The sequence below is a fragment of the Ursus maritimus genome, unplaced genomic scaffold, assembly GCF_017311325.1.
Source record: "Ursus maritimus isolate PB19 unplaced genomic scaffold, ASM1731132v1 scaffold_2, whole genome shotgun sequence".
Lineage (NCBI taxonomy): Eukaryota > Metazoa > Chordata > Mammalia > Carnivora > Ursidae > Ursus > Ursus maritimus.
In genome coordinates, this window is record NW_024424452.1 from 31,938,437 (window position 1) to 31,965,372 (window position 26,936).

The following is a 26,936-nucleotide window of genomic DNA, read 5'->3' on the forward strand; positions in this document are numbered from 1 at the left end:
TCCAGCCTAATATTCCTACTATCCTCCCTTTGAGTGACCTGTCCTTTGCTGAACTGTGCACGGGACCTGCTCAGAGCTCCAGGGCCAGGTGGGAGGGGGAGAGCGTGTCTGTCTTCATCGGGCAAGGTGGCCCGCATCCTCCATCACAGAATATGGCACTTGAGAGGGACCAGAACCCGGGAGTCCCAGCCACCAATCCCAAGAGCAGCTGTCATTTCCTTGCCTGGCTTCCAAAGAAACTGTTGGGGTCAAGGTGGGCACATATATGGCCAGAACCCTCATGGCCCTGCCGAAGACAATGTCCAGGGCTTACGCAGATTTTCTGGGCTTAGACCCATGTGCGTCATTGGCTCTGCAGGGAGGAAAATCAAAACCAGCCCCTCCCGCCCGTCCCCTCCCCCCAAGCCACCACAAACATCCCTCCCCACAAAGAACCCTTCAGTTTACGCATTCGCCTCTGATACTTTAAGTGAAAACATGAATTAGGCAAACTAATCAATTTGACAACAGTTGAGATCGGGGCTTTCTCAGAGCGTAGTGGAAATGGCTTCTTTACTTGAAGTCAGCTAAGATGTCGCTGAAAATATTGAGGAACAGGTGTGCGTGGTGATCTCTGAAGACCAGAGTGGGGCGGAACCGAATGGATTTGTCCCCGCAGCCTCCCAACACCACGCCTGAAAGCAGAGGCAGGAGGGGGGTCAGCGGCCTGGACACAGAGCCACGCCGTGGGAGGGGGGGCTGCACGCGGCGCATCTTCCTTCTGTCCAGCTTCCGTCTGTCCTTCCACCCACCTTGCCGGCCGTTCTCTCTCTCTCTCTCTCCCTCCCACCTCGAATACCTGTTCTGCTGCCCCTGAACCAGGCCCGCTGAGACCTGCCTTCCAGAAACTCGTGGTGGGGTCAGGAAGGAAAGAAGCAAACACAGAAATGATGGAGTGCGGGCAGGCCGGCAGCAGGTGCGAGGGGCAGAGCTGTCACCAGGGTGGGTCAGGCCTGCTGATTTTAAAGGGTATCTTCACCACTAACTCGCCAGGTGTCCTGCTCAAGGTCTTGTCACACCCCCAAAACTCAGCTTTCTCATGTTAAAGAGGATTCTGAGATGGAGGAGGGAAGGGGCCGAGTCTATGCTTGACCCATCTCAGGCCCTCTGATCGCACACTTTGACCCCCCTGAGCCTCTCCCGTGGCATCCCATAGCTCTGGAAGAAGCCCGGACTCGTGAACAGGCTCCACAGGCCAACATAATGTGCACCTCACACTCTGTTCTAGAGGCTTCCCCACTCTGTAGGCTCCATCCAGCCTCAGGTAATTGCACACATCCCTCCCTCTGCCCGAATGCCCTTCCCCAACTTCAGACATGATCAACCCCAGCTCACCTGGTTGGACTTAAGGTAAAATGCCTCTTCCTCAAGGAAGCCTTCCCTGATTTCCTGGTCTTGACACACACACCCCACTCCCGGCTATTCCATCCTTAGCCCCTTTTCTTCCTTTCTAGGATGCAGACTGCAACCCATGGTTTATGAAACGCTATCTCACACGTCGCCTTCCTGCTAGACCGTGAGCTCCTTGAAGGAAGGGCCCTGATGGTCTAGTTCCTTTACCATCTCAATTCTCTCCTCCGTTGATGCAACTCACCTTCTCAGTGAATATCGAGTGAATGAATAAGGAAATCCCACTGGCCACTTCCCCTTCTTTTGAGAAAGAGCACTCAGACTGTTTTCAGCCCCTCGAGCCCCCTACTGCCTCACGCCCTGCAGTGCACCCTCCCCAGGTGACCTGGGTCCCTGATGCAGCTTGGCTTCCGGTCCTGTTCACATACCTTTGTTTCTGGCCATTAAAATGAGTTTATTCCGTATGGTTTCATCGGGAGTGTCGAAGGAGCAAAAGGTGCCTCGTCCTCTCACTCTGCTGATGAACTGGGGGTACCGGGCCTGCAATGGGGGGAAAAGGCTGCGTCAAAGCCCGTCACCCGGGCAGCAGCCAGGCTGTGGCTGAAGCGCCTCACGTGCCCTCCAGGGTCTGGCTTTCAGGCCTCTGCAGGTCTGGCAGGACGGCTGTGGGGCTACAGGCTCTGGCTCTGTACACATCCAGTCCTGAGTCCAAAACCCACTCTGCCTCTCTCTCCTGATGCAACCTGGGGTCAGTCACGTAAGTGGCCCATGCCTCAGTTTCCTCTTCTGTAAACCGAAGGATGTAAATGCTCTTGCCCACCATGGGCCGTGGTTGGAATTTAGTGGCACAAGATTTCTATGTCAGGCTTAGAGCCTGGCACTCGGCAGGTGCTCAGAAGACGTTAGCCATCTTTATCAGCGCTTCCTCTAGAAAAGCTGAGATTCTGGTAGGAGAGGACACTCATACTCACTCCGGGCTCCGAGACTGGGTACTGGGTTGAACAGTGCTCCCCTCCCCAAATTCATGTCCACCTGGAACCTGTGAATGTGACCTTACTTTGAAGTAGAGTCTTTGCCAATGCAAATAGGTTAAAAGGAGGTCACACTGGATCAGGGTGGCTCTAACTCCAAGGACTGGCGTCCTTACAGGAGGGAGACCTGGACAGAGATGCAGGCATATGGGAACAATGGGGGCAGAGGCTGGAATGAGCACCCACAAGCCAGAGGACACCCAGGATTGCTGGCAGCCACCAGAAGCCGGGAGAGGTGTGGGGTGGGTTCTCCCTCTGCGCCTCTGGAGAGAATCACTATGTATCCCGCTATCTGGATTTCGGACTTCTGGTCTCCAGAATGGTAAGAGAACCATTTCTTGTTTTAAACCACCCAGCTTGTGGCCATTTGTTCCAGCAGCCTGAGGAAGCTACTGCAGTCATTCGGTGTGGAAGATCTTGGTTCTTCTCCACTCCATCATTCATGCGAAGGAAAGGACAATCAGCAGGGCTTGCATAGCCCCAAATAATCTCAGGGCAGTTAAGCATCCCAGTCTTGATCTGAGCTCAGGTCATGATGTCAGGGTCATGGGATCGATTCTCCTTCTCCCTCTGCCCCTCCCCCTGCCCATACACTCTCTCACTCTCTCTCAAATAAATAAATAAGTCTTAAAAATCATAATCTCAGGGCAGTTGGGGCAGAGCCGAGGGGCAAGTGTCATCTCATTGGTGGAAAGTGGAGATAAAGCCACATTCTGGTGGTAATAAGGGCCCCTATGTGTGCCAGGCACTTACATGCACGGTCTTGAATCCTAACTCCACCAGCAGAGGAGGGCCCATTTGGTTTCCACAGGTGGGGAAACTGAGGCTTGCAAGTCAGTGCAGCACTTCCTCTGCTTGTTCGGGCACCTGCTGACTGGCTGGAGGGTCTCAGCTGTTCTAATAGCCACATTTTACCCCTTCAGTGTCTGGGCCACCTGGGTGCCCCCAGAACATGGACTTTGCAGTCCACCAGAATCAGGTTCCAACCCCAGGGGTGCCATATGGAAACTGTGTCACTTTGGACAAGCTAATGATCCCTCCATGCCTCAGTTCCCTCATCTGTAAAATTGGGATAGTAACAGTGGCTACACTCACAGTATCCCTGCTGGACTTCACCCCATGGGCGTCTGAGAGCCCATTCCTGGCCGGGCGTGCAGCAGGCTCTCAATAATGGAAGCTGTTACCACTACTGCGTGACCGCCCCTTCCCCACCACCCCTGCCATCAGCCCTTGGTGTTCTGCTCAGGTCATGGGCGACTGGACCCTCCAGATCCTGGCAGAAGGGCTCTTTGTGACCGTCAGCTGGAGAGGGTCAGCTGACCTCCAGCTCAGGCACTGAAGGCGTTCCCGGTGGCCCCACCCTGTCTGGCACAGTCCCTGTGCACATGTGTGTTGGGCAGGGGAAGGTGTCGGGCAGGGAGCACAATATAACAAAGACAAGCCATGATAACCGAGAGCTGTGCTGTCCCACGAGCACCCACGCGTGGCCTGAGATGTGGCAAGTGCAAGTGGAGCCATGCTGTCGTGTAAGGTCCAGGGTGGGTTTCCAAGTCTTAGTGAGAGAAAACGAAATCGTGACTATTTTCTGTGTTGACGGTAGGCTGAAATCATGGATGCAATGGGTTAACGTAAAATACATTATTACTAACTTCACCTCCTTCCTTTTTACTGTTGGTCTGCTTTAAAATTGCTTCTGTGGCTTGGCCCGCTGGAGCGTGATGCTGTGGAGTGGTACATGTGAGAGGATAGAAGCGACGAGGGACGAGGTGACAGGTCGGGGGTAATGAGAGTGGGGCGTGTTGGTGAGGCTTCCCAGACGACGGATGCCTGAACTTAAGAGAGCCAGGGACTGGGAGTGGGGGAGGGACAGACCCTCCAGAAACGGAGAGCTCGGATGTTGCCCTGGGGGTGGTGGGGGGCCACGGCTGGGGGTCCGGGAGGGGTACCTGGAGGTCCAGCAGCCCCGTCAGCAGGGCCTTCCCGGCGTGCGCTGCGTTGCTCAGCAGGTCCTCCCGCTTGATGATGTTGATGACCTCGGCCAGCAGCAGGTTCTTGGACGGGTCCCCCAGCCAGGTGTTAAAGATCCGGTACGGCTGGAACGAGGCACTGGGTGTCGGAAGGCTTCACATACAGGCACACCCTGGAGGGTCCTGCTTCCCTCAGACACACTTGTGCCTCCTTAAGAGGAGAGAACTAGCCCAGCAAGCATCTACCAAGGCCAGGGAAGGTAACGCACGGCATCTCACTGAATTCTTTCTGAAACAACCACCCTCTAGCTAGGTGCTACTGTTAGGGAGACCCAGTTGGCCCATGCCCTGGACAATCCCTCAGTTCTGGGGCAACCACGACAGTTGGCCCTTAACTACTATAATCCTCATTTTATAGAAGAAAAGCCAAGGTTCTGAGAGGTTAAGTGATTTGTCCTGGAAAATAGAGGTGGTGGGGTCAGGAGTGGATTGATGGCAGTCTACCTCACAATGACCACTGATTTATTTCTCCATGAATTATTCAGGTGTCAGTGTGGCCAACTAAAACACACCTCCCAGCCTCCCTCACAGACAGGAGTGGCCGTGTGACCAGACCCGAGTCAAAGTATTAGAAATAGAAATGTGGGATTTCTCGGAAGGCTGCTTTATAAAGACAAGAAGGGGGCCACTTTGTCCTTTCTTCCTTTTTCCTTCCTACTGCTTAGAATTGATATGTGATGGCTGGAGCTCCAGCAGTGATTTTGGATCATGAGGCAATCTTGAGGGTGGAAAGCACATACAGGAATAGCGGAAGAAAAGATCCCCTGATAACTGTGTGTGTGTATGAGAATCCCTATGTATATCTGGCAGTACAGTGTCATGGTTTAGAGCATGAGCGCCTCGTTTGAAACCTGGCTTTGTCACTTAACAGGCTGTGTGACCTTGGGCAACTTACTTAACCTCTCTGTGCCTCATTCTTCATTGGTAAAATAGGAGAGAAAAATAACACCTACTTGGTTAGATTGTTGTAAGGATGAAAAGGACATGAGAACTGCTTAGAACTGGGCCAGGCAGAGTAAATGCTCAGTTCACAGCAGTGGCTATTAAGATTATCATATGGACCCACAGAAATCAGGAGACTGACAGCAGGCTTCAAGGAAGTTGCCCTGCACAGAGCTGGAGAGTTGGGTGATCATAACCACTGGCTAATTACATTGGTAAGAAGTGGGTGTCAGGGGCCCTCTGTGATCTGGTGGGTGTCCGCTCAGCTCCAGGTTTGGAGAAAGGAGTGATGGTGAGCCCGGGGAGGGCGGGTGGCTACTCACAGCATTAGGCCTGAACTCTTCCTTGTGGAAGAAGCCCCCGGTCATCATCTTCTTGCTGAAGGTCATCACGTCCACAGGGTCGGCCAAACCCCAGTGCTCATGGGCCCAGAACTTGCCAGTGCAGCCCCCTCCCGTCTGGACCTCATCCACCAAGAAAGCACAGCCGTGCTGGCCGAGATGGGAGAGAAGGAGCAGATCAACACCCACTACCGTCAGCCAGCATCCAGCCAGAGACACACTGCCTTCTGGTCTGTGAACCAAACCCCTGTTCCTGGGCCTTGGAAAGCAGCTCCGTCGGAGCTGGAACAGGACTGTAATATCGAGTATGCCCTCTGCCTACACACAGCGATGCTGCATTCAGCTTCAGGCCCCGAGCGAGTAAGCGGACTCTGAGGGCCAGCGGTCCCAGCAGAGAGGCCCAGAGCTGCCTCCCAGGCTCCAGCTGTCCTGCCTGCCAGTTCCGCTCACCACCCCGACTGCTAGTTACTGAGCATTGGTGTTGAGAGCAGCTCCTGTCTTACTGGTTGCATGTGCCAATTGCACGTGCATGCGGTATTAAACACATGATACTCGTCTGGAGTCTGCTCATTCTGCATCTGTTGAGTGTGGACCACACTGGGCTGAAATATGAGGTGGGGTCTGGAGAGAGAAAAGGAGGCAGCTGAGGCCTTCCCAGGCATCCCTGGATTGGGAAAGTCCCTGACTAACATGGCACGGTGGAGGCTGATTCTGCAGTGACATTTTAGGGAGAAACTCCTGGCCTTGCCCCTGCCTCCAGCACCTCTACCCATGAGGCCACCAGGCAGCCTCTGACCCTCTGGACACACGCGAGGACCCCAGAGCTAACGGTTTGCTCTGGAGAACCAGCTGGAGAGGCTCATGGCCCTGACCAGCCCTGGCCCCATGCACTGACCTTCCTGGAGATGTCTCTCAGCTTCCGGAAGAAGTCGTCGGATGCGTGGTTGTCTCCACCCTCAGACTGGATGGGCTCCACGATGATCCCGGCCACCGTCTTTTTCTTTTTTCGATATTTCACAATCAGATCCTCCACCTGCAATCCCAGGGGGCAAGTAACAGTGGTTGGCGGAAGCCCTAGTAGGGCAGCATCCGCGGATGGGCAGGTGGTCCCCCCCGCACCACCGCCCTGCCCCAAGTGATGCCAAACGTGTTCGTGTGCACTGCCGGTGAAGACTGTGGCATCCATTCAGACCCGCTTGTGTGGGTGGGAACGTGCCCTACTTGGGCCTGGTGTTAGCACCTGTGGGGGTGAAACTAAGGACTCAGGCCACAGAAGGACTGAATGAGACCGCCCGGCCCAGGTCCGGCATATGGGAAGGGGTTGCAGCCGCTGCTGCTAGTATGTACTATGGCTCCTGTATCGTTAGTGTGATGTTACTGGTGGGACAGTCCTTTCTGTGCAGAATCTCAGATACGCATTTGTTTAAAAAATGGTGATTTCTAAAAAAACTGCAATTACATATTTAACTAACTATTTCTATTGGACAGGGCTGTACTGGACTCCATTCTCATCTTTTCTCTTTGCCACTAAGTACCCAGCACCTAGCACCTTGCTTCTCACGCAGTCTGAGTTAATTATTAACTGATCAAAAAGGATGACGTGTCTAAGAGGCAAACCAGCCTCATCTGAGCTCAGATTCCAGCCTGAAGAGTTTCCAGTGTCTTTTCCCCAGCGAAGACTCCTTCCAGAGTCTAACGTGGAACGCCGGTATGTGGAACAGATCGAAGGAGGGCTGCTGGTTGCAGCGGAGGCGTGGCAATAGGGGACTGCCCGTCCTCAGTCCCTCCCCTGCCCTCGCTGCAACCCCAGAGCCGCCCTAGGACTTGGGAGAAGGCTGAAAAGCAGTGGACAGGGTCCTAGGCATCCACTTTTTCTCTGGGCTGCCCCATATTCTCATAAAGCCTCTCTTGTTCTGGAGTCAGCAAAGCTTGCCCCCAAAGAAACTTAAACGATTCAGAAATCAGTACGAGGAACAGGGTGATGGATGCCAGGAGGCAAAATCAAGGTGTCCCCTTACTTTTCCTGGTGTGGAACATGTGGGACATGAGGCCCTTCTGTCCTGAAGTCCGTCCCAAGGACCACCACGCAGGTCCCAGACGAACTCTGCGCTCCTCTCTCCCAGGGGGGAAGGAGACGGGGCAGTGTTACCTCTTCCAGACAGCGGGCTTCTTCCTGCTGGTTCTCTTTCACAAACTCTTCCAGAGGGTATTTCAGTCGTGGGAACGGTGCAATGGGCCAGTCGAAAGAAGGGATGTCGATCTTGTGAATAGCTTTGGAGTGCGTGGTCGCTAAGCATCCTAGGCCAGCAAAACAGAAGGCGGTTGGGCTTGGGAAAGCAGGAGGGACAGTCTTTGAAAAGGAGACCACGGGCAATTCAGGCCACGTCTTCCAACACCCAGGGAGGCCTGCTGCCTGGAGTTCGTCTGACACCCTGATGCTGAAGCAGAACCCGTGTGCGTGCATGCACGTGTGAGTGCGTGTGTACATGTGCGTGTGTGCGCGTGTGCGTGTGCACTTTGCTTTCTATTCGTCACAGGCTCAGCACAGGCTTTGAAGCCACGGAGCCAGGGTTTGAATGCTGGCTGTGGCACTGGCCGGCCTTGGCATGCTCCTTCCGTGCCGAGCCTTGATCTCCACGTCTGCAAAGGGGGAATGACAATTCCCCCTCTGCAGAGAACGGTGTGGAGTCAGTGAGACACTACGTGAAAACGGCCAAGGCAGGATCTAAGGCGACCGTCACTGCGGTTGCTGCTGTTACTCGAAGTTTAACTGCCGCTGGGGGATCACACTGGTCCCTCCTTACCCATGGTCCTCCCGTGGAACGCGCCCATGAAGGAGAGGATGCTGTACTCGGGGCAGCCAGGGGCCTAGGACCAAGAAACAGTGGTGGTCAGTCACAGTTGTAGGGCTGGGGGACCGTACTGTTGCCCCCGCACACCTAGAGGAACACACACGTCTGTAAAAAGAACCTCAGTCCCTTCTCAGGACCAAGTGACAGACTGAGTTAAGGCCTGCATCCAGCCCACAGACGTTCTGTTCAGCCCTTAAAGTAAAAATGTTTCCAATCAAGAGATTTCATATAAGTATCTAAACTTCTGGCTTCTTACAAGTTCTGCATTACCTGGGCCCATTTTCTTCTCGTGGCCACAGCATGTGGCCAAGCCTAAAGGCTGGGCCAGCACGCCGCCTCGGGCCCAACACCTGCCTTAGGCCTTGTCACCTGCTGGGCTGCTGCAGCTTTTGAGTTTCGAATCCTGGGCTTCCACTGCTCCCGTGGAACAGGTGTCTCCTGGGACACGAGGCTGGATTAGGCATCTCACCGGAAGTGCTCCAGGCCTTTGGAAGGGGTCTGTGGGGCTGGGGCCGAAGTGGCAGGCTCTTCCAATGGAGGCTGCCCCTGGGCTCAGGAGGGGTGCAGGAACTCCCACCTGGACAGCACAGCGGCCTTGTTTCCTGACCCCCCCCCACCCCTGGGCCAGATGCGTTTCCAGCTCCAGGCAGACTACTGGGGACCCAAAGTTGCTGGGAGGCTCACATCAACGTTTTCTTGGGCTGGCTGATCTCCTCCAGGTCCCTGAGAGCCCTGGGGAAAAGCATCCTCCCACCCCATCCCCCAAGCAAACTCTGGAATACCCTCCTGTCACTTTCTTTCCTTGTTTGTCCCAATGCAGCCACTAAACCGGAGCAACGGGATCTACAAATGTCGACGGAACAAGACGTCCGTGGGGGTCAGGTGAGGAGGGAGGGCATGGTCCACTGTTTTTAAAGACCAGAAGGAAAAAGAAAATGCTTAAGTTTATGTAGGTTTGTATGAATAGAGAGAAAGGGGTGGATTGGGGGAAAAAAATTTAAGGAAGCATGAAAAGAAACTGAAAACAATCTTACCACCCAGAGGCAACCCACTGGAAACATATTAGCAGGGTTTCTTCCAGTCATGTCCCGTGTATTTATTTACATGGTTGACAGCACAGTGTCCATACCATTTACATTCCACTGTTTTCACTCAATCACAGCACGCGTGTCTCCAGGCCAAGAGAAACCCTTTGTGACTGTTTTTGTAGAATCTTGTGGATGTATGCAGGGGGTCATTGAGTTCAGTGGCTCTTGATTTTTTTTTTTTTTTTTTTTTTTTAATAGCGGTAGACACCTCTGTCTAAATCACGGAATGCAGGAAGACGGGCCTGCTCTGGTTGAAGCTGGCTGGGGAACTTGGGACCTACCCAACTGGTTCTCCTTGTGCCCCCATCCGCACACCTTACCTCCAACACTGGCCTCCTTGGCACCTCTGTGGACCACTGGGGTTCCATTTGGAACCCCTACACGTCATTCCCCTTTCCCTGTTACTGGATACATAGCTGGTTCCCAATCTTTCCTGGTTATCAAGACTGTAAGTGCCAATGGGTTAAACGCCCTTGTACGTGCATTTATGCTGACATTTTGGATGATTCTGGAGAGTATATTAAAGGCTCCTCAGACAAATTCGGGCAGCTGTCCTGGGAAACTGATGAATGCCAGTCAGGAAGGGCTCCACTCAGCCTTGACGCCAGGGGAATGGACCAGGGAGTGGGAACGCTTGGAAACCCCTGTGTAGGGATGCAATGTCTGTGTCCCTCCCAAATATCCATGTGGAAGCCCTCACCCCCAATGTGATGGTGTTTGGAGGAAGGGCCTTTGGGAGGTGATCAGGGTTGGATAAGATCATAGGGTGGGGGCCTGGTGAGCGGGTTGGTGCCCTTAAGGAAGAGACCCCAGAGTGCCTGCTCTCTCCTGGACATGTGAGGACATGGTGAGAAGGCATTGTCCAGAGGCCATGCAGAGAGCCTGGCCCAGGGAATGGAACTGACCTTGACCTTGGACTCCAGCCTCCCAACTGTGAGAAAATACATCTGTTGTGTAAGCCGTCCAGCCTATGTGTGGAATTTCGTTATGGGTGCAGAGCTGCGTGAGACACCTCCTCCCTGAGAGGGCCAGGGTCCGTGAGCCAGCAGCAGCTGGAGGGGCCGGGGCAGAAAGGCCCACTGCGCTTACCTGGTTGATCATGCACGTCTCCAGCTCCTCTTTGGAGAAACCCGTTTGACCCCTTTCCTTGCTCTGACAAAACAGAACAGGCAAAATCTCAGAGAGTGCCCGGGGGAGGAGGGGCTTCCACACCGCACTCAGACCCATGTTCAGTTCGGGTCCCTAGCGAGTGCTTTCTCCCGGCTGATCTATACACCGACCGGCCCCCCGGGATGTACTAAGGCATGAGGCTGTTCGGTGTGCTCGCAACAGCATAAGGAGAGGAACACGCAGGTGCATTGTTGTTCTGTCAGCAACACCTGAGAGCTGCTGAGATGGCGAACGTGATGCCAATGAAAACCAGTGTAATGACATCAGGTGACCGGGCTCTTGGCACCACCCCCCGTGGGATGCTTGGGAAGCCCCGTCCAGGCAGTGGCCCTCTCTGGATTTTAACCGTGGTCACTGATGTTCAGTACTCCGGCCAGGTGGGATGCACAGCTGGACAAGGGGCGAGTGTGTGGCTGGGGGCTGGTGAGCCTGTGCGTGCGTGCGTGTGTGTGTGCGCGCGCGTGCTCATGCCCCAAACCTCACCCGGTACCACATGAAGATTGTCTTAAAGGCATTTTCGTTGGAGCACGAGCCGCAGGACATGGTGATGAGCTGGGACATCCCTTTGGGAGCCACCTGCAGGGGGAGAAACAGCTGTGGCCTCAGCTCCATCTTGACTCCCATGTGGCCCTAAGCTGGCGCGGAGCCTCCACAGGGGCCCATGCTGGGCACTGGGGGCTGTGGGGCACTGGGAGGGATCCAGGAAGGTCCTGAGAGCAGCAGGACTGGGGGAGAGTGGAATTGGGTTCTTTCAGGGGGTGGTGGAGAAGCCCAGGAAAGCCCCAAGGCTGGAGGGCAGGGAGGAAAAAGCCACAAAGAAAAGCTCAGATTGTCCTGCCCAGCATACCCACCATCCCTGAGATGCCCACATTTTATGGGTGGGAAGCTGAGGTTCAGAATGACTAACACCGAAATATTGGGGGGGGGGTGTGTGTGAATAATATGCAAAGCTCTGACTGTGGAACAAATATTAATTTCCCCTGGTTCCTTTTTCCTGCACACAAGGAATCCTGTTTGTTTTCTTCAAAAGGAAAATTAAAAATGCTCTTTGTGAAAGAAACCGCACAAGAGCAAGACTGAAGTAAAGTAGACACACCCCATCCTCAAATGTGTGGCTCTAGATCCTTTCCTCCCCCTGCTGGCACCCCTCCAAGAGATGGAACCGCCTCCCAGCAGGGCTGGAGGGTGGAGGCCCGTCCCAGCAGGGGTGGGCTGTTGCCGAGGACTCACCGAGAGCAAGGACTCCCGGAGCTTCTCCACGAAGTTCTCCGGAGGAAGGATTCCAAGGGCAGGTCTGTTGATGAATGTACTCTGCAGAAAGGCAGGAGACCGACAGTGACTTCTCAGCCCTGACTCCGCTCCCTGCAGACCAAGGACCACCCGAGAGCTTTTCACAGTGGGTGTGTTCAGAGAGGTGTTCCCTAGGTGCTGGGAACAGCCGACTTCCCTGCACTTTCAGAGAAATCCACTAGGGTTGCTCTATGTGTAAAAAAGTACCATGACGCTTCCTAGTTGTGATGTATTGCCCTGTAGTTCTAGAAGACGCTACCATTGAGGGAAGCTGGGAGAGGGTACACTGTGTACTTTTTTTTTTTTTTGCAACTTCCTGTCAATTAGAATTAAATTACAATTTTATAATTATAATTTTATAATTAAACTCTAATTATGATTTTTAAAACCCACCCATCATAATGGCTAAAAAACGGAGTGGACACTAGCAAGTACTAGGCGAGGGTGTGGAGCCACCAGGACCCTCGTTCACAGCTGGTGGGAACCTCCACTGGGACAGCCACTTTGGGAAGTGGTGTGGCCGTTTCTTACAATGTTGAACACACACACGCCCCGCCAATCAGCAATTCCTCTCCTAGGTATTTACCTCAGGGAAATGAAAGCACATGTCCACACGAGGACGTGAGTGTAAGTGAACATGTTCGGTGGCTTTTATTTTGATTTGCCAAAACCTGGAAGAAACGACCCGCATGTCCTTCTGCGGGGGAAGGATAAGTGAAGTGATCCCTGCACGCCAAGGAAAACCACTCAGTAACAGAACCAACCATCTACCGACACACACAGTAACGTGGAGGGACACGGAAGAATCTCAAAGTCACGATGCTGAGGGAAAGAACCCAGAATCAGAGAGGTACGCACCGCATGGTCCCCTTCACAGGACGTTCTGGAAAAGGCAAAACTAGAGGGACACACAGCAGCGCACGGTTGCCAGGGGCTGGGGTGGGATGGACTACACATGGGCTGGGGGAATGTCTGGGTGCTGAATTGTTCTGTGTCTGGGTTTTTAAATTCTCTGGTAACAGAGAATTGTCATCTGGCCTAAGGGACAGTCCCACACTCAGGGGGCCGCCTTCTTGAAGAAAACCAGCCCCTCCCTGCCTGATGGCTTCAAAACACAGGCATGCCCGCTAGCTGCCAACACAACAGGGCTGGAGGCACACACCGGGCCAGGGGTCCCAAATCTCCCCGCAGGCTGGTCTGCAGAGACTTGCTTCAGAGTGAGGATAAAGGAGGAAAGACGCCGACTGCAGGAGAAGTTTGGAACACGTGGGGTGAGGCTGTGTGCTCAGATGGAATAAGACTAGAGCCCTCTCCCCCTGGAGGTCCAGAGTGCCCCAGGCAGGGGTCGAGAAGGGTCCAGGGAGGGTCTGCACAATGGGTAAACAACGAGGTTGCCAGGAGGTGGATTTGGGTTTTAAAAAGGAATTGGGCTAAGTGCAACTTGGCATCCTGGACTGGATCCTGGAAGCAAAAAAGACATTATTGGGGAAAGCGGGGGGATCTGAACGAGGTTTGCTCTATATAACGTGCCCTTGTTAATTCCTTAGTTTTGACGTGGTGCTGTGGGGAGGGGGGGTGGCGCTGCGTGAACTTGGTGAAAAGCAGTTGGGAACTGTCTCCACCTCGTCTGTACATCTGAAGCTAGTAGGCAGTCGCATCCCCTAGTTAAAAGCGGGGGGGACTGACTGGGCCCGGGGACTGCTCGGGTTCCTCTCTCTCAGACATAATCAGTGCAGTAATCTTGGCGCAAATCCAAATCGTGCCATTGCTGCAGAGGGAGGCCTCCCGGTGGCTTTGCAATTTGGCTTAGACTGTTAGAAATCGGGGAAGAGTCATACTCTGTTGTTTTTTCTGCTTTGTGACCACCCAGGTGAGTGTAGGACAAGTAGCTGGGGACATTAACCTTCCTCCCTGTAGAGTTGGGAAAACTGAGGACCAGAGAGGTCAAGCAACCTGCTGCAAGTCACACAGAGAGGAAAGGGCAGAAGCACGACTCAAATCAGGCTTGCCGACTTCAGATTCCATCCTTTGCCAGACACTGCAGGCAGTGTTAATGTTAATGCAGGATGTAAGTTTGCTTGGTGCAACCCAGAGATGTTGGCTGGCCTGTAGGGGCCTTTGAGGGGCATTTCCTTTTAGCTCCGAACTGTTCGTGGGGCCCCTGAGAAATCAAGCACATCGTGAGATCAGGGTCGAGGCGAGCTGCCGTTGCTGGTAGTGGGGGGAGCGGCTCACGGAGGGGACAGTCGCTCTGGCTGGCAGTTTGACTGCCTATCTGGGACCAGGGAGGATGTGGGGGTGTGTTCTTGTTCAACAAAGCGTGACATTAAGAACAGAAGATTATCTGGGACATTGGGTAGCAGAATCAAATGAGGACAGGTTTCTAGAACACTTGCTGTCAGCCTCAGCCGTCATAAAGTGTGGTGTGGAGACAATGGGCTTCGGTTTAAGTGGCTGTGCAACCTGGGGCACAGGCTAAACCTCTCTGGTCTTCAGAGTCCTTATCCCCCAAAATGGAGACTCCTCCCTTGGTGCCTGTAAGGGGCCAGTGAGGCGGCCGAGCATGTGATGAGGCAGCCGCTCAGTCAGGCCCGGGGGTCACGGTAGCAGCCTGTGTCTGAGCTGAGGAGCTCAGCACTCCCAGATATCGTGGAGGCGAGGCTGCTCTCGTCACTCAGTGTGATGACTGTGCACTGACCGTGGCACAAACGGTGGGCGGTGTCATGAGCGGCCCTGGTGACGGAAGACATTGGAACCAGAACTGGAACCCAGAAAGTGGATCCAGGGGCCACGGCTTTGTTTTCTGCAGCCACATGAAGTAATGAAGTTGGAGTTAAAGGGTGATGTGGTTGGGGTACAAAAGGGTTGATTGGTCCGTTTGTAGGACGTCAACGACCTGGCAGGAACCTGCCCTTAATGGGCAAAGGACCCTAATCACCAGCTGAGCACATCTCCAGCCAAGAACTGGGAAGACCCAGGATGTCAGCCAGTGGTCCCCCAGCCTGGTGCCCCAGGTGTTCCCCCTCCCTCTGCCGAGCTGATGGCAGCTGCCAGTTCTCTCAGACTGGGCCAGGTGGCTCCTTTCACTTGGCCGAACCCAGACTTCTGCAGGACAACAACGTCAGCACAGACTGAGGTCCAGACTGATGCAGACCGGGACCTCACCAGCACCCAGAACAGTGCCGAGCACGCAGGAGGGATTCAATCAATAATTGATGATTGAAGAAAAGTCAAAAAATAAGGCTAAAGGAGGAGCCAGACAACCAAGGGCTTTGCATCTGAAGTGGGGGAGTTGGGGTGCAACCCAGAGGCAGTGGGTATGGGAAAGAGTTCCACGCAAAGTGCAGCTCGGAGGAGGTGGGCATGGGCCTGTGGGTGGGGGGCTGCTGGAGAGCGGCTCCTGGGGTTGTGCAAGGCCAGGGCTGGTCCCGGCAGGGTGAGGGGCGAGAGGCAAGAAGTTGAGGGGAGGAAGGAAGGATGAAACCAAGTCTCCAGGGCTCCTGGCAGAGACAGGTGGGGGCAGGACATCGCCTGAAATCACGTGTTTTCGGGGATGATTCTGCCTCCGGAGGCAGCTGACACCGCAAATGTGTGTGACATGTTTGTTGACACATTTTTTTCAGCACCAACTGCCGAGGCATCTGGGATCTGCACAACGTTTCGAAACAAAGCCAGGCTTTGACTGTAAACATCCCCGTGGAGCCTCCCAAACGGGCTCACCAGGCACCTTCGGGGCGGGGTGGGGGGGCGCCCACTTCCGCTCCAACAGCCCCGAACCCCTGAACTTGGCAATAAGAGGGGCGGATGTGTCCCGAAGCCCCTCCCTGGCTGGGCACAGCCATCTGTAAGGGGGGACATGTGGTTCCTTCCTGTTACCTTGAGCTCTGCCGGTTAACAGGGACAGGACCTTAAGCCTGGGGAGTCAGTTCCCAATGCGCCTGCCACCCACCCCTCCCCTGCCTTAGATCTCTCTTTAGGAGTCACACTCCCTGCGTCCCTGAGTAGAACAAAAGCTCTGCAGCGACACGGGGTGTGGGCGAGGACGTGGAGCAACTGGAACTCACACGCTGCCGTTGGGAGGGATGGGCTGGCAGGAGCCGCGGCAGCCTCCTGTGTGTGCGCACTGCCACACCAGTGGTGGCCAGCGGCAAGGCACTCACGTGGTCCCCAAAGCACACATGCTCCAGTGTTCCCCAGCGGTCTCTGGGGGAGAACGACCCAACGGCCCAGCGGCAGTAGGACGGCTCCGTTCACTGCAGTGGACGCACACGGGGGAAGGCCATAAAGCCCCGGACACGGATGGTCTGCGGCTACATACAAGGATGAATCCGGCAGGTGGACTCGGAGGGAAACAAGCCAGACATGAGAAAGACATGCACTTGCACGACTCCACGCACGTGGCCGTACGGAATGGAAGAAACTCACCTGTGCCCTTAGATGTAAGGGGAAGGGACCCGGCCGGAGGCATGCTGTGGGGAGCAGGTGGGGTGAGAAACCTCGTCCCCCCGGGATGTGGGAAGCATGGATGTCTACATGGTACACAGAGAGCGTACGGCAGAGGGGTATTGTAGACGCTACCTCGGCCTCCAAGAAGATGCCATACCTTCTTCCCATCCTGCACCGGGAAAGCATGACATGGCCAATGGGGCTTTGCAGACGCGATTAAGGTTCTGATCTGCTCACATAGGGAGATTATTCTGGATTTTCCAGGTGGGCTGAGTGCAACCACGTGAGCCCTTTGTTAAGAGCAGAAACAGAAGGCAGGCAGAGAGGACTGGCCTGGCCACGGCTGGCTTGAGGACAGAGGGGCCACACGGAAACCACAAGAATGAAATACCAACAGCCCAAATGAGCGCAAAAGCAAATTCTGCCCCACAGCCTCCAGCTAAGAGTTGATGTCTGCTTTGTGAGACCCTAAGCAGGGGGCTCAGCTGAGCCCTCCTGACTCCTGCCCATGAAATCTGTGCCACAATACACGGGTGGTGTTATAAGCTTTGAAGCTGGTGGTAATTGGCCACAGCAGCAATAGGAAACATGGTGGCATTAACATTGCACCATGGTGGGAACAATTAGGAAAATAATATCTAAAAAGGCTCCTTAAGGAAGTAATAATGAAAGTAGAGCTGAGAAACACTGGGTTATATGGGACAGTTCACTGAGCAGTGCGCTTGGGGGGGTTGCACGTCTGTGTGTGTGTTACATTCAGTGTGACCGACCAGTGTCTTTCTGCCCCTCTCCTGCTGGGTCCTCATCGGGGGGTCCCTCTACCCATGGGGCCCACACAGCAATGTCTGCAGCTAGGTTTGGTTCTCATGACTGAAGAAGGGATGCTCCTGGCATCGAGTCGGGGAGGCCGGCAGTGCCTCTGAACCTCCTACGGTGCCCAGGACGGCCCCCCGTCAGAGAACCACCTCTCCAACCATCACCAGTGCCGAGACTGACATCCGGCCTGCATGATCCCTAAATCTGCACGTGGTCAGGTCCCTGTGGCGCAGCTCTGGCCTCCTTTCCTCTTGTGCTCCTCATCCTCGCAGCTGTTCTCCCTCCCACTCCCTTCTCCCTGCAGGGGCCCTGGAGACACCTGCTTCTCCCTCAGTCACTTCCCTGGAACCCTTCCCTGATCCTCGGCCCCCGCAATCCCCGACCCTCAGCCCCCGCAATCCCCGACAAGCCCAGGCCCTGTGCGTTTTATTCCCAGCACTTCCTCTGGCTGTGCAACCTTCGACAAATACTCAACCTCTCTGTGTCTCAGTGTCCTCATCTGTAGGATGGGGATAACAATGGGCCCTGCCTCAAAGACTTGTCAACATTGTAGCTGTGAAGTACTGAATGTACCGTTTGGTACACATTTCACTCTGGATAAATATCAACCACTATTGCCACCATCATTGTTTCATGCCAACACAGTACTGTTTGCCTCATTCTGTAGCACTTAATATGGATGCAATCTGATGCTTATATGGGAGTGGAGCTCTGTGGTTTTGCTCCCAAGGCATTCCAAGTGCCTAGTGTATAGTGTGTGCTCCATAAATATTTGTGGAATGAATGAATGAATGAACGAATGAATGGGCTATTTCCAAAGGCTGCCCAATGATCCTCTGGATCGCCACGAACACCGCATGACCAGGGACTCACCGCGTTTTGAGGCTGTTGGATCAGCTTCAGGAGAGCAGGGTGGCTGTAGCCTGGGGAGAGAGGGCAGGGTTAGAGTCCTGGTTAGAGGATGGCACCCAGGGTCCCCTCGCCCCTCACCCACGGCTGCTTTCCCCCTTCCCTTCCAACCCCGCTGCTCCCTTCACAAGGGGCCTCGTTATCCCTTGCAGACAAGACCCATTCCTGGGGCCCACCCAGACCTCTGGACTCAGGATCACTTGGGCTGCTGCCAGAGATTTTCCCAAATTCTCTAGCTGATCCTGAGGCCTGGGTCTGAGCCCTACTGGGCTAGACACACAGACGAGGCAATGAATGCAGGGTTAAGGACCACTTCAGGACCAGGGCTGGGAGTGGCAGCAAACTGCAGATGTGGCCCTCACCCTCCTCCCCAGGGCCACTGCTGGGGTCAAATCACGATACGCGTTTGCTCAGGAACCAAGCAAGTGAATGGTGCAGCTTGCAACTCGTGACCCGCACCCCCGCCCTCCCCTCATACATTTGCTGCTTCCCAGAGTTCCACTGCATCGACTGTCCAGACTGAGCCTGAGGTTGGACGACAGGGCTTAGGATACCCTTCGACTCAGCAGCTGGTCTTCTATGAATCCGCCCTACACACATGTACAGTGAGCAATGCACGCGCATCTGAACTGTGGCACTCCAGTATCTCCAGGCTTGAAAGCAGGCTGACACCCATCAGGGGCCAGAATGAACAGAAAGCCCGCTGTGCACAGCGGATGCTCAGTCAGGGGAGTCCTTTATCGTAGAGGACGGGGGACGATGCACGGCACCGGAGCCAGAGTGTCCCGGGTTCAAGGCCTGTACAGAAGGTTTCTGTTCATTGTTCCCAGTCCTGGCAATGGCTCCCACGGGAAGGCCAAGTCTGTGGGGGGCACAGAGGTCAGGAGACTGGATTGGAAGGCCCTCCGACGCAGTGGCCAAGTGTTGCACTCAGTAGACAGCAGTTGAACGAATGAATGACAGATCCAGAGACACGGGTGGGAGCCCAGCACTGTCGCACGGGAGAGACCAGCCAGTGGATCTTAGCACAGGAAGTAGACCCTGGAGGGAAACTCTTGGTGTCCAACTATCAGAATTTTTACCATATATACCTTGTACCTATTTTCTTTAAGCCAATTCATTTTTAGACTAAATAAACTTACTTTGTTTTTCTTTCTTTATTTTTTAAGGTTTTATTTTTTTTTAAGTCATCTCTACAGCCAACGTGGGGCTTGAACCTACAACCCAGAGATCGAGAGTCACATGCTCTACCTGCTGAGCCAGCCAGGCGCCCTTAAATGAACTTACTTGGAAAGGAGACTTGCATCACTGTGGTGAGAGGCCCACCCAAGGCTCTGGGCCTGGGGCCTGCTCTGCTCCGCCAGAGGAGGCTAGCAAGTTCAGAGGGGTGGTGAGGCCCTGGCACCATGCTGGGGAGACATTCTCCCCTGCAGCATCAAAGAGTGAACAGACTTGAAGAGCCTTGTGGTTTCACTGCCTGCTTGGGAGAAGGGTGGATTGGTGTGTGGGTTGGGGGGTGATCTGGGGGTCCAAGGGGACAGAGCTGTGAGCAGCCTCCCTGCCCTCCTGCCCTTCTCGCAGGTGTGCTGGACCCAAGGCTGCAGGGTGCTCATTACTCAAGGAAGGAGCACTCTGTGGGTTTTTTCCAACTGTATTTTAACCAGAGGTCTTTCAGCTCTGGTTCTTTATCATGCTGTCTGGGTGTTTATGACTTTTCTGCCTCAGTAGATAAGCCAGTTCCAGGAAAATCTTATTAAACCACAGATGCAGCTTGTCTTATTGACTTCCGAGGGAGAGATGAGAGCAAAGCTGGTCCCTCTGATCAGAGAAATCTACGTCTGGGATTTTTACGCCGTGGGACCCTGCCCTGCAGGCCAGGGCAGGGCGGGGTGGCCATCTGTGAGGCTGCTATCAAAGCAGTAAGCTTAGGAGACAGAGGGCCTTCGATTCAAATCCTTGGATTCCCTGGACACGCTGGGAAAACTCTGTGACCTCTTGAAATCTGGCCCCCACGGTAAGCTGGAGATGATGTTAAAAGACCTGCAGTTACAGGACTGTTTTGGGATCTAATGGAATAGTGTGTCAGGTGCTTAGCAATATGCCAGGCCTATGGCAAATTCTCAGCCACTACCAGTTAGAAGAAATCATCTCAAAGTCTACAGATAGGGGAGAAACGGCAGCCAGGGAAGAACTTTCAGAATCCCTGTGGTTTCTCAACTTCTGCTGACCTGACCTCTCACACCCCCCCCCCCCACATTTGTTGGCTGGCTGGGGATGAGAACTGCGGGAGGCATGTGGGGGCTGGGGGGTGGGAGGACGAGGAGTTAGCTGAGAAGAGAAGGGTCTGTGGCCTGTGGCCGTTACACGGTAGAGCTAGAATTTGACCCTGCGAACTCCAGAACCGGCCCTTTCACTCCCACCCAGAATGCGGACGGGGTTGTGTAAATCATAGAACCCGAAATGCCTTCAGAGGCCAAAGTGTGTCTGAATGATGGGCTTCACAAAAGGAACGAGTCACCTTACTGTCTAATCGCATCTTAATAGGAAGTAAATAGGGACTGGCTTCATGCACGAAGGGACAAGCTTCACCAGACGAGACACTCAGCCCACAGACCGTTGAGCACAGCAGCGACCTGCGTGTGAGTCAGCCCTATCCATCCCATTGTCTGCCGTGCCCTCCTCCAGCAGCGAGCCACGCTCTGTATGGGCCGGAGGTGAGCCTGTGAGGCAGACGCTGCTGGTGCCCCCGCTGCTCACCTTGACTGGGCAGGCCACCCCTCTCTCAACTGCCTGTGTGAGGGCCGGTGACAGCTCCAGTTACCTCTCTCTCTGGAAAACTGCCCTTGGTGAATGGAAGCCCCTGTGCCCAAGAGATGAGCCATGTCCTTCCTGCTGGCAGCTAACAGGCAATGACTGGCACTGGGGTACAGAAAGGCCAGCCTCTTTGACGCTGTCTGGGACCAACTCTGAGGTGCAAGTCATGCTCCAGAGCCCCCTGTGGGATCAGGTTATGGCGAGTCTCTGGCTGAGATCTCATCCTTCTTAGCCTTTCTCTCTCTCCCCTATCTCCTGAGAGCATGCCCGTAATAAGCAACGTGCATAGAACCCCTGCCTCAGGCTCTTCTATGAGACCTAAGGCAGCTGACATTAAAGGCTGGGGTCCCACAGACCTGGGCTCATGTCCCGGCCATGCTTCCTAGGCAAGCCACATCACCTCTCTGAGCTTTGCTTATCTATCTACAAAATGGGGGTATTAATACATACTCACCCTGTGGGGTTTTGAGGAAGAGTCAATGAGAGAAGAGAAGATACATAAAGTTCCTATAACAGAAGTCCTACCAAATACTTGCTCCTTTTCTCTGCCCTTAAGGGAAGTGTCTGGCAGCACACAGGGATGTGTGTCCTGGAAGGAGCATCTGAAGTCTGGACCACCACAACTAACAGAGAGAGGAGGTACATATGAGGGCAGATTTCCCAGCTCTTACCTATGGGGACAGAGGAAATCTGGGAGTAAAGGTCCAACATCCGGTTGCCATCCACATCGACCAGGTAATTGCCTCGGCTCTCTTCATAATTGCAGAAAAAGTGCACCGCCTCTGCATTCTTGGGGAAAGCAGAGACTGATTCAGGGTCACTGCAATTCCCTAGATTCTCTGTCTTTCAGGAGGAAGCTTGAACTGGTGAAGTAAACCATGTCCTGCCCATTCTATGGTCACACAGAGGGTACCTGTGGGTGCTTACATGGATGGTTTGCTTTATAATAGTGTGCTAAGCTGTACATTTGTATTTTACGAATGTTTCTGTATGTATTTTATATATCACAACAACAAAAGTTCAATCTGAAGAAGATTCGGATGTTAAAATGATGGCAAACCTTAGAGCAACCATGAAGAAAACTAAAAAATATATAGTAATTATGAAAGAAATGGAAGTGGTACACTAGAAGATATCCACTTAATGCAAAAAAAAGTAAAAGAGGAACAAAAATGAGACACAGAGAACAAAGAGTAAAATGGAAGATATATCAATAATAACATTTAACTGTGTGTGCATTAAGCAACCCAATAAGAAATCAGAAACTGTCAGACTGAATAAAAAGATGCAACTATATGCTGTCTCCATGAAACATACTTTCAGTTCAAGAATACAAATAGGTTGAAAGTAAAAGGATGGAAAAAGATACATGATTCTTACAGCAATCTTAAGAAACCTGAAATGGTTTATATTAATCGACAAAATCAACTGTAAAACAAACAAAAATGTTTCCAGAGGTGAAGTCTACTAAAAAGATATAATAATTATAAACATGTAAGCACCTGATAACAGAGCCCCAAAATACATGAAACAAAAATGGGCGGAACTGAAGAAAAATACAGTTATAAGAGAACAGCTGGCAGCTTCAATAGCTGGCTTTCAATAGTGGACAGAACCACCAGGCAGAAGATTAACAAGGAAATAAGACTCGAACAACACTCTAAACCAACAGATCCCACAAACACTTATGGAATGCTCCACCTGACAGCGATAGGGCATACATTCGCCTTAAGTGCATGTGGAACATTTTCCAGGATATACCATATAAAAGCCTCAGCAAAATTTAAAAGGATTGAAATCACACAAAATATGTTTCCCAACCACAAAAGAATGAAATTAGAAATCAGTAACAGAAAGAAATTTGGGAAGTTCACCAAAATGTGGAAGCTAAATAACACATAAATAAAAAGTCAAAAAAGAAATCATAAGGGAAATTAGAAAAAAAAAAAAAAAGATTTAGAACAAAGTCAGTTGCATTTTTTTTTTTTAAAGAGCCAGCACAGCCTAAATGTTTATGTCCCTCAGCTATGTTATAACAGAGGAGTGGAGGGAAGGCGAGCTCACCCTCACTTACCTGAATTATATTCAGCTGTTTCATTAACTCCTGCAGGCAAGAAGAGCAAAAGCATTACAGCAAGGACACACTCTTAACAAAGAAGCTTCAAGTCTTTCATATCTTCCCAAGTCTTGGGACTTTCCCCCACCCTTATGCCAATAACTTCATAGTTAATTAGTCAGCAATATTATAATTATTTAAAAATTGCTTAATATAAATAGTTGGCAGGAAACTATTCCTGCCAGTTACATTACAGGTAACATTATATTACATGTAACAGAGATTTAGAAACTTGGAAGGATAACAATAAAATAAAATATTTAACAAAAATATTTAAGCTAAAGGTGTTTATCTAGTGCTCATAAAAGCATAGGCTCCTTTTTTTAAAAGTAGGCTCCACACCCAGTGACCTTGAGATCAAGACCTGAGCTGAGCTCAAGAGTTGAACGCTTAATGGGCTGAGCCACGCAGGCGCCCTAGTTCCCTTTTCATTTGGGAAAAAAAGGCTTTAAAACCCCGTTGTAAAAAAATAAAATCAACCGAAAATACAAACTTGCACATCAAAGAACCATTTGTAATTATAACCTGAACACTCCAAAAACTACACGTCCAAGTGTATATAGAGACTGGGAATTATAAATTGGGAATTGGGAGCTATTTGCTTTACTATTACAAAGATTTAATCTCTAAGAATAATCCAACATAGAATCAACTTTAGCAATTAGTGTTGTGAAATAATATATTTCCACATAAAAATCGAAACTAATATTGACTACAAGAATGTAAAACAATCATCCCAGGTATTTCACCACCATGAAATGGAAATCCAGCCCCACCCCCGAAATGTATAATATGCAGGTTGTGTAGCAACCTTGAGAAGAGCCAACTTCCCTCACGAGACTCATCTTGTACCTCTTCCATCTTATGCAGTAACATCTATTCCAGGGATTCAGAGCAACCCAATGGGTCTCATATGCCATGTCCTGTCACCCTGCACGCCTCTCCTCATTCCATTCCCCTTGTCTACAACAGAATAATGCACTCCTTTGGTGAATTCTTCCTTTTTATCCTTTAAGGTCAAGATCAAGGGCCTTTGCTCTCCCTGCCCTGTGCCGTCTAGCATTGCCATGTTCTTCCACCTTGGTCAGATGTTCTGCCCCAGACCTACACTCTGGACTCAAAGCAAGCCATCGGACTTCCTTTGGCCAACAGAATGAGGTAGGAGTGATGGTAGACCAACGTGGAGCCTAGACCTTAAAAGACCCATTACGTGCTCTCCTCTGCCATCGCCATGGGACGAGCCCAGCCCAGCTTGCTGGAGGATGAGAGACACGTGGAGAAGAGCCAAGTCACTGCAGTGACCAAGACAAGCTCAGCCTAGATCAACTGGTGGCCAGTCATCCCCCAGGCACGTAGATGGGCCCAACAGAGCTGCCTAGCTAACTCCCGGTTAACCCCAGATGCATAAGCCATCTACTGAGGTTCTGTGATTGTTATACAGCATTATTGTGACAACAGACAACTTGCATCTCCTCTGAGAAGGCCTCTTTGACTTCTTATGGCAGAATGGCCTAGTTAATGTCCTGATCTCTAGTGGTAAGCTCTGTGAAAGCAGCTAAGAATGCAGGTCTCTAAGCTTTGCTGTGTCCTTGCCTCATGGACTCCTTTCACTCTGTTCTTAAGAACACCACTCAAGGGTGCTCAGCTCACCCGAGATCTAGGCCCTGGGACTTCAGTCTTCATCAGGGGCCCGTCATAATCAAATTCGACGTCAACTTTGGCTGCGGCCTGACTGATGTGTCTGGAGCCTGTAGTAAACAAAGATGATGAGAATGCCGGTAACAGTAGATAGAATGAGAATTCTGCCCTAATAGGCACCCAATGTCCCCAACAGAGACAGTGTCGGGACCTCAACCCCATCCTAGCCAGACCACCCCTGAACATGGAGTCTGGCCAGACCTGAGCATCACAAAAACACTACAGATTCCAACAAATGGGAAAGCCCGGTGCTAGTGAGGTTGTAGGCAAATAGGCGTGCTCATGTTCTGCTGGTGTGAGTATCAGCTAATGATGCCTTCTGATTCCTTTCTACTGAGCAATCTCATTTCAGGATTCATCCTAAGAAAATAATGGGACCAGTACACAAAAATGTAGGTTACAATATTTATAATAATATTATCTTTCAACAAGAAGACAACCTAAATTTCCAACAATGGAGAGCAGCTAAACACAATATGACATATTCCGTCACTTCATGGACATGGAAATTTTTATTTTATATATTTTTTTGAGAGAGAGAGAGAATGAGTGGGGAGGGGTAGAGAGAGAGGGAAATCTTATGCAGGCTCCATGCCCAGCACAGAGCCTGATATGGGGCTCGATCTCACAACCCTGAGATCATGACCTGAGATGAACTCGAGAGTTGGACACCTAACTGCCTGAGCCACCCAGGCACCCCTGGAAATTTGAATTTTTATGTACATGGAAAGATGGCCATGGTATTACCATGCGGAAAGGTCAGATTATAAAAATTATCCAAATTTTGCCAAAATTTAATTTATACCCAAACTTATATCCAAATGTCTATATAGACTAGAGTTCCTCAGCCCTTAGCACCGCTGGCATTTTGGGCCAGACACTCTGTTGTGGGGCCGTCCTGTGCACTGGACAGTGTTTACCTGCATCCCTGGCCTCCACCCACCAGATGCTAGGAGCACTGCCCCTCGAGTTTTGCCACTAGTTGTGACACCCAAAAATCACCTAGGAGCGAACAATCCAATGTCTAAATTCAGGTGGTCCCTGGGGCACCTGGGTGGCTCAGTCGGTTAAGCATCTGCCTTCGGCTTAGGTTGTGATCCCAGGGTCCTGGGATCGAGTCCCATGTCAGGCTCCCTGCTCAGCGGGGAGTCTGCTTCTCCCGCGGCCCCTTCCTCCGTCTCATTCTCTCTCTCTCTCAAATAAATAAATAAAATCTTAAAAAAAAAACAAACCTCTTTTAATTTTCAGGTGGTCCCCACTTACAGATGCTTTTCGTTAAAAAAAAAAAAAAGTTTGGGGCACAAGTCATTTGGTTGAGATCCATTTCATATTTTTGCATCGTAATCAATGGATAGAGGGGAGTTCCTAGGCTAGACCCACAAGGCTTTTGAAGCTCAGCATGTGGCTGAGATAAAGGGCAGCCTCAACCCCAAATCTTGATCCCTGACTGAGAGAGAGCTGAGCTGTGGTGAGCTCAAGGTAAGTGTGGGGTGACTGACCATCAATAACCCCAGCAATCCCCTTAATACCCCTGCTCATCCTTGATCTTCCTGGCACATAAGTGGTGTCCGGGAAATGTCAGCTCCTCTTACTTGAGTTGCATCAAACTAGGGAATCACTAGACACTTTGTGTAAACCATATACATGATTTCATTTCTCCTTATGCAGCCCTACAGGATTGTTTCTATCTTATAGGAAAGCAAACCAAAACTCGGCGAAGCAAAGAACGTGCTAGGCTCTGTCTGGCCCTCCTTTCCTCCCTCCCTCCCTCTCACACACACACAGTTTGCCAAACTCTACAAAGCCATATTAGAAAACATATTTAAAATCATTCTTAATTTTCCATAATTGCTCTGGATATCAAAGAGGGTTTTTTAATTATTTATGTAACAAAATGTAGCCCTTTGAAAAGTCCAGTTACTCTTACGTTAAGTCATGCAGCAGCTGGATTTGTCTTCTGTTTGATCTTAAAATGAAAAAGGAATCCCTACAGAGTTTGTTCCATTA

At 51.8% G+C, this 26,936-nt stretch overlaps 1 protein-coding gene and 1 long non-coding RNA gene across 4 annotated transcripts in view; one reads left to right on the top strand and one right to left on the bottom strand.

The window, feature by feature from the left end:
* Positions 1-446: 446 nt before the first annotated feature.
* The window catches only part of ABAT (4-aminobutyrate aminotransferase), an 81,979-nt gene continuing 55,489 nt past the window's right edge, over positions 447-26,936 (bottom strand). Inside the window, exons 3-16 of one of the 2 annotated variants that reach the window (XM_008696879.2) lie at positions 24,882-24,979; positions 23,190-23,219; positions 21,787-21,904; positions 18,266-18,315; positions 12,071-12,151; positions 11,324-11,416; positions 10,760-10,822; positions 8,535-8,598; positions 7,880-8,028; positions 6,626-6,763; positions 5,713-5,880; positions 4,367-4,513; positions 1,818-1,929; positions 447-674 (exon numbers count right to left, since the gene is read on the bottom strand). In XM_008696879.2, the coding sequence (XP_008695101.1) occupies positions 553-674; positions 1,818-1,929; positions 4,367-4,513; positions 5,713-5,880; positions 6,626-6,763; positions 7,880-8,028; positions 8,535-8,598; positions 10,760-10,822; positions 11,324-11,416; positions 12,071-12,151; positions 18,266-18,315; positions 21,787-21,904; positions 23,190-23,219; positions 24,882-24,979 (1,433 nt within the window). In that variant the 3' untranslated portion in view covers positions 447-552. The remainder of the gene's footprint in view (positions 675-1,817; positions 1,930-4,366; positions 4,514-5,712; positions 5,881-6,625; positions 6,764-7,879; positions 8,029-8,534; positions 8,599-10,759; positions 10,823-11,323; positions 11,417-12,070; positions 12,152-18,265; positions 18,316-21,786; positions 21,905-23,189; positions 23,220-24,881; positions 24,980-26,936) is intronic. The other variant, XM_040635344.1, reaches the window with a different exon arrangement.
* LOC103668576 lies at positions 19,507-22,431 on the top strand. Of its 2 annotated transcripts, XR_570090.2 has the most exons (5): positions 19,507-19,614; positions 20,066-20,315; positions 20,846-21,015; positions 21,672-21,850; positions 21,966-22,431. It is a non-coding gene; the product is annotated as an uncharacterized LOC103668576 (long non-coding RNA). The 2 variants fall into 2 exon arrangements; XR_005836081.1 differs by having other exon boundaries at positions 19,507-20,315.